At 33.5% G+C, this 12,780-nt stretch overlaps 1 protein-coding gene across 11 annotated transcripts in view; it reads left to right on the plus strand.

Moving 5' to 3' along the window:
* Positions 1-12,780, plus strand: part of LOC120426763 (protein groucho) — a 322,942-nt gene that overhangs the window by 143,131 nt on the left and 167,031 nt on the right. For 10 of the 11 annotated variants that reach the window (XM_052710549.1, XM_052710550.1, XM_052710546.1 and 7 more), the window contains one exon: positions 5,051-5,142. In XM_052710549.1, the coding sequence (XP_052566509.1) occupies positions 5,051-5,142 (92 nt within the window). Of the gene's footprint in view, positions 1-3,949; positions 4,689-5,050; positions 5,143-12,780 lie in introns of those variants that run through there. The other variant, XM_052710551.1, reaches the window with a different exon arrangement.

Raw genomic sequence — 12,780 nt, forward strand, 5'->3', positions numbered from 1 at the left:
ATAAACTTTTAAAAAATATTTGTTTCGAAAATAAAAATGTTAATAAGACGTTTTTTTAACAAAAACTTTGAGGAATTAACAGTTTGTTAATAATCTCATCTCATAAATTAGGCAAGTGCAAATTTTATACAAAGTTGATATCAATCAGTTCTCTAGCAGGAGGCTAAAAAATCAAATTCAACTATTTTATAGTCAAGTACAGAATCGATTATCCAAGGTTCGACTTCTTAAAAACTTCTAAAAATGAATCGTGCTAAAAAAAGTTTTTATTTTGATTCCATAGCCGCCATATTGGCCGTCATCTAGGATCACATATTTCCAAACAACTTTGGAGAATTTTTGGGATCACGTTTGTGCTCTACTAAATAATTTTTCGTGATAAGATTATCTGAAGTGATTTTTTCCAGGGCTTCGGATAATGGAGTCTGGTCCCCACCCTTTTGTTTGAAGAAAAAGTTGTGGTACTGTACATCGAAAATTTGAAAAAAAAATCAATAACCGCAAACATGGTTCAAATGATTTTTAAAGCAGGGGAATACATTTAAAATTGATTTCAGCTAATTGCACTTCAATTTCGATTTACATTTTTAAAATTTTTTGAATTGTTTTTTTGCCCCCTGATTTACCGGGATGATTTGTGTTAGGATGTCTTAGGTCATCTAAAAACTCCCTGGAGCTAAGACCTGTCGATCTACCGCCGTAACAAGTAAGATTTCGGTTTTGACCTAGGATTATACTAGCATTGATTCAGTGTGTGTGTGTGCACAGAAAAAAAATCATGGTAATATTACATCTGGGATGGGGTACATCTTTAATGTCAGAAAAAAGGTGTAATTTTACCTCTGGAAATGTGTATTTTTACCACTTTTCTGGTGTAATGTCACTTTTTCAGTCTAAATTGAGGTAACATTTCATCATAAAAGAGGTAATATTCAACCTTCCAAAATTACAGCTTCCAAATTTACATTATTTTTTACTGTGTGGTAGACTACTCTGTTGTTGTGTTGGTATGTTCAGGACCAATCCATGAAGTCCTTATTACCGCGTAGACCCACACATCTAAACTTCAGGGAGTTCTTAAATGACTCAAGACATCCCAACACATTGATAAAGTAGTCTACCATACTCACAGATGCTATGCGGGTATCATCCGTGGTCAAAAATCACCGACTTTTGGCTTGTTACGGAGGTAGACCCACCGGTCTTAACTCCAATGAGTTATTGGATGACCCGGAACATCCCAATATGTTGTTAAAACAATGGACTGTAAAGTAAACTGGGGCAAGAGTACGCACTAGCCGTTTCTTGCTTTAATTCAGGGGTGCTCGAATTTTTTTCAATCCGGGCCAAATTCGAAACTCAAATGATGTTGCGGACCAAATTTACAAAATAGGTTATTTAAAAAATTGCATTTTTTTTTGGAATTTCAAAACCTATTGTATGGAACTCAGTGCAAAATTAGATTTTTTCATCACTCGTCGAAAATAATCGTTGAGAGTCATAATTTAAACTTTTCAATGGAAAAAAAATGTTAAAAAATTATTTTAGTTTAAGTTTTTATTTTTTCAAAATAAGTAACTTTCGACGAAAACTGCACATGTTTGCTCACTTTAGAAAAACAAAATTATGAAAAGCTGAGAAAATTCTTTATATTTTGCTTTTTTGAACTTTATATGAGAAATTGCCATGCAATGGTTTCAAAACAGGAAAATTGATGTTTTCTAAGTCTCACCCAAACAACCCACCATTTTCTAATGTCGTTATCTAATCAATGGTCCGATTTGCGATGTTAAAATATGAAACATTCGTGAATTTTTCCGATCTTTTCGAAAAAAATGTTTTGAATAAACCAACATTTTAAAAGGACAAAATATTCAACATTTTGTCCTTTTGAAATGTCAATCTTGATTTAAAATTTTTAAAAATATTTTTTTTTCGAAAAGATTGGGAAATTTCACGAATGTTTCATATTTTAACATTGAAAATCGGACCATTAGTTGCTGAGATATCGACATTAGAAAATTGTGGGTTGTTTGGGTGAGACTAAGAAAACATCAATTTTCCTGTTTTGAAACCATTGCATGGCAATTTCTCATATAAAGTTCAAAAAAGCAAAATATAGAAAATTTTCTCAGCTTTTCAAAAATATTTTTTTCAGAAGTGGTCAAACATGTGCACCAATTTGAAAAAATGAAAAACTTGAAAACGGTGCGCTTTATGAAAATTTCATTAAGGTTTTTATTGATTGCAAATTTCATTTTACATCGAAAAATGAAGTTGAAAAATTTTTGCGACCAATATTTTGATTTTTTTTAAAAACCAGTATTGATTCAAAAACTCATAACTCGCTAAAAGATTTTTTGCACAACCTGGAAATTTCTGAAAGAAGGCTTTTGATGTCTTCTAAAATATATAAAAAAATAAAAAAAAAATATAAATAGTGATATTTTGCAAATCAAGTTTTAGTGACAAAAAGATAAATAAAAAATCACCATTTTTTTACCGTGTATCATTTTTTTCAGTGTAGTCTTTATCCAAACCTACAACTTTGCTGAAGACACCAAATCGATCTAAAATTCCTTCAAAAGATACAGTTTTTTGAATTTTCATACATCATTTTTGTATGGACAGCTGCCAAATTTGTATGGAAAATTATATGGACAAACTAATGATGCAAAATAGCTTCTTTGGGCATACCGAAGGCACCAAAAAAGTTTCAACCGGATTCAAAAATACAAAAACTAAAATTGAAGAAAAAAGACTGATTTCGTAGAGAATTGCTCTACTAGTAAAATCGTGTAATGATATTCACTGAATAATTTCTCTAAATTTTACTACGTCCTCTTCAAAAATGAAAAGGGGTGCGGGACATAAATTTCCCATACAATTTTATATGAAGAAAAAAAAGTTGCACAAATCGATTGATTCATAACAAAAATATGTTGAAACAATGAAAAAATTACATCCATGAAAAAAACATCAAAGATTTTAACAAATAACTAAAATATGGCTGTTTCAATAAATTGACATAATCAAAGCACTAAACTACCTGTCATAAATACCCTTCTAATGATTTATCGTGGAATTTGTTGTATTTTGACTGAAGAACAACCCCCAAGAGTGCGCATTTCTGGAGTTTTTTTTTAAAAGGTCCAATAAACCAAATTTTCAGTTTTTGCTTTTTGGGTGTTTTTAGAACCGCCCTGAGTCAGGGGTATTGAAAAACACCCAAAAGCAAAAACTGAAAATTTGGTTTATTGGTCCTTTTAAATAAAAACTCCAGATTTGTTCTTTTCTTAATAAATAAGCGGAAAATCATCAGCTTTACAGTGTTTGGTAGTGATACCACCAATTCTTCTGGCATCCCTTCCCTCCACACTGCCATATTGAAATCCTGACCAACATTCTCAGAGAGCACATTTCTCTCTCAGCCTCTGTTCGCCTCCTCACTCTCTGTTATCCTTGCTCGTCCTTCTGCTCGTTGACGGTTTCGCACGGTTACGTCGAAACGTCATTTGTGTGCGAACTCTCGTGCTGGGCGGAGGAGCCTTTGCACGCGTCCTTGCTGTCAAGTCACGGCCGACTACGTCGACGACAACGCTCTCGTGTTCCGGTCTGGTTTACTGTTTTTTTTTTTTACGGGAAGATTTTTTGGAGAAAGTGATTTTCTTCAGGGGTGTTGGTTTTAAGCAGAGTGAATTAAATAATTGGTGAAGAAGTTCAATCGGCGACCTGCCAACCCTGGGATTAGGGTCACCAATTGGATTAAAGCGCCGCCGACCCAGAGAGGGGTAATTGAATTGGCCAGTTGCCAGGGCCGGGGGGTCAAGAAGAAAGTGCGCGGGGTTACACGGGATCAACAAAAGCGAGAGTGCGAACTCCCAGAATCGCTGGAGGATCTTCGCGCGCGTGGTTCTACTGTGCCCGGGTGTGTGTGTGTGTGTGATGTCAGGATATTCGTCAGTGTGGGTGGTGGTGTTGTTGTGGTTTTGGGGGTTAAATTGAGAGTGAGAGTGGCCTCCTCCTCTCCCCCCACCCGGAAGCTCTGTTTGTAATAATTCAATCGTTCATTAAACATATTAAATAATCACATTAAAAACAGTTACCATCTCGCAGAGAGCAGTCATCAGCGCGCGCGTGATTGAGTGTCGGTGTGTGCGTTACGCAAACACACACACATACACAAACAGGGAGAGCAAGGGAGTGTTGGTGAGAGCGGTGTGTTGTGGATCTCTGTGGGTCACGGCGGTGGCATATTTATGAATAAAACATCGATATTACGATAATAAAATAAAGCACATTTTCCGACGAATGAATTAATCAGTTTAATTATAATGCTCCACGGGAGTTCCGGGTAGTGGCGGTGGTGTTGGTGTCGGTTGTTGTTGTGGTGGCGCCAGCCAACAGTGCTGGTGATGTGGTGGTGAAATAATGGATAAATGCCAGGCTTTATCGCAGCGGCGGTGGTGGTGGTAATCGTGCAATTCCACTGAATCAAAGTGTCAACTAGTGGGAAAACAATTGGCAGCATTTTACCCCCTCCCTCGCCAACTGAGCGGGAAATCGTTCGTGGAAACTCAAAAGTGATTAATTTTGTGCACAGTTGAGCAAATATACCGGGAGGGCACACGTACACTTGCACACGTACAGAGCAGAACGAGCGCGCAAACATGACTGCCAATTTAAAGGTGCGGTTACGGTTGTTTTTTTGTTTTTGTTGTTGTTAGTTACATGTTGCATAATTATATTTAATTTGCGATTATTAATTTGACAAACACACACACTCACACGTGTGACTGTGTCACGGAGATAATTATCGCGCGGCTTTGCCGCGTACGGATTAACATAATTAGTTCGATCGTGTGGGTGTGTGTGTGTGTGTGTTTGTGCAAATAACTTCGACGAGCGAAAGTGATACACTCACTCAAATCGGAGTAATTACTTTGCCCTGGCCCTAATGATTGATTGATTGTGTAGTGATAATAGGATCGTAATTATGATGAGTCCAAATTGAGGTTTAATAATATTTTTCTTTCATGTTTTTTTACAGGGTCCACCCCCGCAGGGGCGGCAGTTTACAATCGCGGAAACGCTCGAACGGATTAAGGAGGAGTTCAATTTTCTCCAGGCACAGTATCATTCGTGAGTATTGACAGTTTTTTGTTTGTTTTTTTTTTAAGATACAAGCCCTACAAGTCCTTGAAGAACACTTTCGCTTAGCGTTCACTGAGAGAGAAACATTTTAAATTTGCCTCAACCCACCTTGGATTTGCGTAACACTTTGTCCTAAGGGGTAATTTTTGCCCTTGATCACGATTGAGCTTCGAGCCCTTCCGTTTTTCAATATTCGAAAAAAAGGAAATTTTATATCAAAAAGAACTTTTTTTGTAAAATTGGAAACTCAATTTGATTTTTCATCGAAAAAAATCAAAAAGAGTTTAATTTTTCTTTAGTAGAAATTTTAAAAAATATCCCAGAAGGGTAATTTTTCATCTAAATAAAAAAAAATCATTTTAAAATTTCGTGTTTTCTGTAACTTTACAGGATTATTTTTTAAAATTGTTTAAACGTTCTGTCCTACCAGCAAATGATAACTCTCTTACTCTGTTAAAAGATATATTTCAGTGTGTGTACAATAGCCTGTCCCATTTTGAGGTCATGTCGAGGAATTGCAGGTGCTCACTTCTCAAATGATAGATTATGATGTTAGGAACAATGTTTTCTTAGACAAGAAAAAATAATAAAATACTTTCTCGCACCCCCTAGTCGATTTACTGAAAAAAGTCACTTTTTTGAACAAATTTTCTAAAATCGCTTGGAATCAATACAAAAACTGTTTCGATCAGGTGTGTATTATCTTCAAACGATAGGTTTTTGTCCATAGATTAAGATGCACTATCAATATTGGACCAAAATTTAAGTTTTTGGACTCTCCCAGGCGGATTTGTGTCGAAAAAATCGCATTTTTTCGAAACTTTTTTCAGAAATGTTCATTTAATTCAGGGTGGCCTATTTTTCCTAGCAAAACCAATACATGCAGCTTGTAGGAAATTTCATGGCAAACATTTTTCCTTCTGAGAAAATGCAATTTCGACACTCCAGAGCCGAGATATTTGAGTTTTAGTGAGGAAAAAAGTGCCAATTTTCAAAATTTCTCAGAATTTAGAAGCAAGGCCTACTAATTACACGATGTAGCAAGCATATGTCTCAAAGGTCAGGGTATGCTTTTTAAAGAAATTTTGGCCGCTGAATCCGAATCTGAAATCAAATTTCGTGTAAACAGTGATGTTTTGGAGCTACACCCTTTTGGAATGTTATTTGCGTGTTTAAGAGGCAGTTTTTGTAAATATTGCTCTGTTTGTTCTAGAGGTCGTATCGAGGTGCTCCGATTTGGATGAAACTTTCAGCGTTCGTTTGTCTATACATGAGATGAACTCATGCCAAATATGAGCCCTCTACGACAAAGGGAAGTGGGGTAAAACGGGCATTGAAGTTTGAATTTCCCGAGGATTTCGAATATGACAAAAGTTAGACTAAAAAGTGCCGCTAATGATGCCTACAGGACAATAACTTAAGTTGTAAAATGTTTTTTATAAAAAAATCGAAAAATTATGAGAAAAACTGCGATTGGCCAAAAAGTTATTACCGTAGGCTTATAGTCCATGGAATTCCCTAACTTTTGAACTAAAAGAGTATGGGTATTGGATGCTGTTGCAAAAAAATATTGAGGTTTTGAAAAAAACATTTTTAACAGTAATTTGCAAAAACTATGAAAAAAAATTAAACCAATCCTGGATGTCTATGGCTTATTTTAAAGTGCTTCAAAAGACCTTTCGAATGCATTTAAGAGAGTTGGAATTGATGAAGTTTTACTAATATGCGAGCAATTTTAAGATTGTTTATGTTTTTTGGACCTCAAACTTCAATGCCCGTTTTACCCCACTTCCCTTTGTCGTAGAGGGCTCATATTTGGCATGAGTTCATCTCATGTATCATACAAACAAACGCTGAAAGTTTCATCCAAATCGGAGCAATATTTACAAAAACTGCCTCTTAAACATGCAAATAACATTCCAAAAGGGTGTAGCTCCAAAACATCACTGTTTACACGAAATTTGATTGCAGATTCGGATTCAGCGGCCAAAATTACTATAAAAAGCATACCCTGACCTTTGAGACATATGCTTGCTACATCGTGTAATTAGTAGGCCTTGCTTCTAAATTCTGAGAAATTTTGAAAATTGGCACTTTTTTCCTCACTAAAACTCAAATATCTCGGCTCTGGAGTGTCGAAATTGCATTTTCTCAGAAGGAAAAATGTTTGCCATGAAATTTCCTACAAGCTGCATGTATTGGTTTCACTGGGAAAAATAGGATACCCTGAATTAAATGAACATTTCTGAAAAAAGTTTCGAAAAAATGATATTTTTTCGACACAAATCCGCCTGGGAGAGTCCAAAAACTTAAATTTTGGTCCAATATTGATAGTGCATCTTAATCTATGGACAAAAACCTATCGTTTGAAGATAATACACACCTGATCGAAACAGTTTTTGTATTGATTCCAAGCGATTTTAGAAAATTTGTTCAAAAAAGTGACTTTTTTCAGTAAATCGACTAGGGGGTGCGAGAAAGTATTTTATTATTTTTTCTTGTCTAAGAAAACATTGTTCCTAACATCATAATCTATCATTTAAGAAGTGAGCACCTGAAATTCCTCGACATGACCTCAAAATGGGACAGGCTAGTGTACAACATTTTTGTTAACAATAAGCTGTTATCTTTATTTTTTAAATTAAATTGTTTTAAATGCTCAATTGTTTAAAAATCTTTCCTTAGGCAGATTTTTTTTAAATTGTGCAAATTTTCTTGTACATTAATTCCGTTTAAATATTATAGAGTACCCATTTTTCAGGTCAAACTTTAGGGAAACATATTCCCTGCTTATTCAACGGTAACTGTAACCTGCCTTGATTTAATTTATTGGTTTACTTTGTTGTGCATGGCTGAAGAGAACTTACAGCAGTTTGAACCACTTTTAAAATACTTCGTTGAAAAATTATCAGTCATTGTAAACATGCTAAATTTAGGTCTTAATAAAAATTATAAAGTTTTTATTTTTTTCATTTTACACTTGTTTTAATGAACAGTTTAGATGAACAAGACATATGTTGCTAAAGATTTCTTTAAAATGTTGAAACATGCTGGTTTGAGTATTTCCTAAACTCTTGGCATGACTCAAAGAACTCTTTCAATCAAATACCCTTTTCAGCCAATCAAAGTTGAATGTTCAGGCTTTCAACTCAGTCAAAAGAAAAATGGAGGAAGTAAAATAAATATAAATTATTGAATGAACAAGCCATAGTTTCAGCATTTTCATGTAAAAAGTGTTTTAAAATTAATTTTACAGTAGTTCAGTTGTTTTGCAATTATTAGATTTCAATTAATGAAAGATTTGACGAAAACAAAAATTTCAGCGAAAAACAAAACTTAAACATCGAAAATTTCCAAACATTCAAAAGCTTTTTAAATCAACTCAAACATTCTAAAAGTGATTCCTAACGCAGGGAAACGCATTTTAAATTGTTTCAGCTGATTGTACTTAAATTTCCATAAAAATTTAGAAGTTTTTTGAAAAAAATATTTTTTGCCCCCTGATTTTTCGAACCAACTTGAAGGGGGGGGGGGAGACAAAAAGTTTAAATAAAATTTGTACCAGCCTAAGTGAAATAAGTGAAACTCATAATAATATTTAAAAAACAATTTGATATTCGAAATAAAAAAAAATATTAATGCTTTTCTTAAATGTCTTTCTTGATTTTCAAATTTCCTAATATTAAAGATCAGAAAATTTTACGGATGATTCATTTTTTGACTTTGAAAAGCTAACACTTTTGGACTGTTTTGAAAATTGAGTTCTGTTTGATTGACGATGAAAACTTAAATTTTATTGTTTCTTTTATTTGAGAGCCTGCATCTCAGAAACGTAAAGAACAATCTGCATTATTTCTAAGACAGCTTTGTAACTTTGGAATAGATGAGGGCACCATTTAAAAAAGTCAATTATTAATGTTTTTTTTCAAAATCGATTTTAAAGTGGATCAACTCGAAAATTGTGTTTTTTAATTTATTTTTTTATGTACATTTCGCTTGCAAATTCAATTTTACATCAGAAAATTATACTCACAATTAGTGCGTCCATCCCGGGAATTCCCGGGACAAAAATCCCTAAACCGGGAATTCCCGAATCCCGGGATTTTTTATATTTTGTCCCGGGAATTCCCGAAATTGAAAAAAAAAAAAATTTTTTGGTCTGGAAACTCAGATTTGGTTGTGGAAATAGATGACTTAGTAATCGAAAAGAATTTTAAAGCATTAGCAAATTTGTATTCGGCACATATCAACATTTATTTGGTTTATAAGGAAAAATTATTAAAATTTTAATTTACGGATCCGCAGAATGCTTAGCGCTTTAAATATTTTCATTAAATTTTATTTATTTTATAAATATTTACGTTTAGTGATGATTTTAAACTTGAAAAAAATATTTAATTATTTTTCATCAAACATCGGCATCTGGAGCAAATTAGGACAATAGTAACGAATTAAGACAGCTGTTTAAGCCAATATTTTTTGCATAAAGTTCTAATATTTTTTATAAACAAAATAATTAGTACACCGATTTTCTAATTTATTGCTCTAAAATATCCTGAACCTATTTAGACTGCAGTCCCGATTTCCGTCAGTTGACGGTAGTGGCTTAAATACAATTTTTAAATATTTGTTTTTGTAAAACATGAAATTATAAACTTTTGTAGCATTTAACATTGGATGGTAACATTTTATTTGTTTTCGTTTCTCGTTTTTTTTTACAGTTTCAATGAATTTCTTTAATCATTAGAAGTCATGTCATATGAAAAATAATAGAAATTTTTAAAAAATTTAATGATGATAGGGTAGGGTAGTCATCAATGAGACACTTTTGATTTTTAACATTCAACGAATTTTGTATTTTTTTCATCAGCATGTTTTAATGAGCTTTTTGTTGCCATTTCTTTCTTTTAATGTGTTCTAACATTGACCAAAATATGAGATCGATCCGACCTCTACAGCCAGAGTTATTCAACTGTCTCATTGTAGACGCACTTTTCAGGAACAATGAGACAGCTGGGGAACAATGAGACACTTTACGAAAATCAACATTTTTCTAGCAAAACATCATGTTTTTGTATTGTTCCATTGTAGGTGACTTGCCTTGAACATTTTAGAGCAATTTTGCCAACATGAAACTTTTAATAACAAAAGTTACACTAAAAAGTATTGAAATTTTGTAAAATCCATATATTAATACCAAATAACAATTTGAATATTTTTAAAACTTGTTTATTACTTCATTACTTTAAACTTGTTCAGATTGAAGTATAGGTTATCACCAATTAACAGTATTGAGCTAATTCTGTATTTGTAAGCTTGAAAAACATAACAAATTTAATAAAAACGTAGATTTTATGATTATTTAAAAAAATTCCCGGGATTTCAAATATATTTTTCCCGTTTCCCGGGAAATTCAAAACCCGGGAAAATTGGACGCCCTACTCACAATTCTATTTCTTAAAATTATAAAAAAAGATAACATTTCTTTGTCTTCAAAACGATTTTTTGGTTCTCTGAAGTACATCAAAAATTTCAAAAATGGTAAAATACGGATTTAGAATTAGGAAAATGTTGATATATAGCATTATTTTAATATTCTCAAAGTGTCATGACAATTTCCCACTAGAAGAAGGCAAAATAAGTTAGTATATAATTGAAATTATGTGTATGGAAACACAACTCAAAAAAATCTCCCAATTTAAAGGCATTTTCAGTAGAACTAATTTCATAAAAAATGTAAAAACTTTTGATTCGTGCTTCGATTTCAGTTTATAGTGCAATATGATTCAATAATTTTATAAACAAAACTAGTTTTAACAAATTTCAGCTAACATTTTGATTTTATAACAATTTTACCTAAAAATTTTATGTATTTTGTTAAAAAGCTTATAAACTTAGTGATGGTACAATTGACTTAAAAATAAAATTTGAACACATTTAATCTGATTTTTATAAGAATAATTATGAATATCAAAGTCACCCCGGAATTCAAAATATGAATTTTCAGTGCAACTATTTTTTAAACACTTTTTATCAAAAATAGTGCGTGCACCTTGTGTGGCCTACCCCAGTACATTTATCAATAATAATAATCTTAAGATAAACCTAACCACCTGAAAAATATTTCAAAAATTAATCGAAATTGTATCAATGTTACCCTGGTTTACGGTAATTAAAATTTTAGTCATGAAAAGTTGATAAATAGTAATAGTAAAAAGTAATGAGCAAATATTTTTAAGAGTACATAGTTTGATTATTATCTACAACCTTGTACTCCATCGATCAAAACATTCTTTTTTTTTAAATACTGATTTAAGAATTTTAACGTAGCATTTTTGAATAAAAAGCTGCCAAAATTGTATTGAGACTTGTACCAATCATGCAAAATGACTTCTTTGGATATAGAAGAATTGCCTTTAAAGTTTGAGTCAAATAAAAAAAACACAATAATTGAAATATTATCAAATTGGCAGATTTCGTGGAGAATAACTCTTATGTTAAAAAAAAACGAAAATTCAATTGGTGACACTCTTATTGACCGCGAATATCTTTAATTGCTGTGTTATTCCACAGTTGCAAAGTATTTTACTATAAAAGTACATCGCGAGATATCGTACCCATACTGTTTTTGAATGATTTATATTTTTTGTAATAATATGGAAGGCATGAAAAATAATTGCAAACATATTTTTAATTATAATTCTAAGGCTATTTATAACCACTTGAGCTCGAATCGAGTTACAAAAAGCCAATAAGTTTGGCCCCTCGAGGGTTAACTGCATCTCCAATCAGCACGTGCGTGCCTGTGTGCGACGTGTTTGTAATGTATTTATTGACCAAATAACGCCGAGTACAATAACGCGAAGAATAGCTCTTTTTCCACTGAACGTGTGTGAGTTTGTGTGCGTGTAGCACCAAAATTTACAAAGGACACACACACACACTCGCACAAAATCACGCAGGATCGTTTTTGGTGTGCCATCGTCGCTGACGTCCTTTTATTTCTCTCCCTCCCCGGAAACCCATAAGGACTCGATAAAGCTCTTATGTGAACAACAACCAGTAGAATGGTGAAATCAGGGTGAATTAATAGGGGCTGCGAGCCGGGTCGCTCGCTTTTATGAATAATTTTGCCGTTTTTCTTTCATAATGGAGAAAAAGCTGCGGGGCAAAAATTAGTGGAAAAGTCTGAGGCGAGAGAGGAGGAAGGGAGGGAAAAAGCAACAAAACTGGGAAATTATAATGGTTTTGGAACGCGACGATGATGGTTGATGATAACCAGGGAAAATATCGAGAAATTAAGGGGAATCGGGACACAAAGGAAAGAAAAGAAAGGAGAGAAAAAAGTTAACAATTTTTAGCACCAATGTCACGAATGAGAAATAGATCCTTGTCGTCCCGGAGCTGTTGTTGTTGTTACCGTCTTGTGTTGTCCACGGCTATTAGAATGGGGTGTGAAAAGTTCCATCCAGGGAGGGAGAACAGCAACAAAAAAAACTTGTAATTGAAATATAAATAGTGTGACTTGGCGGCGACGGCTGCTGGCATCAGCACGGCACTAAGGTAAACAAGCAGCACAATTAAGGGGAAGTCCTTTGCTGACGAGATTCTGAGGGAATAATCGCA

The sequence above is a fragment of the Culex pipiens genome, chromosome 3 (assembly GCF_016801865.2).
Source record: "Culex pipiens pallens isolate TS chromosome 3, TS_CPP_V2, whole genome shotgun sequence".
Lineage (NCBI taxonomy): Eukaryota > Metazoa > Arthropoda > Insecta > Diptera > Culicidae > Culex > Culex pipiens.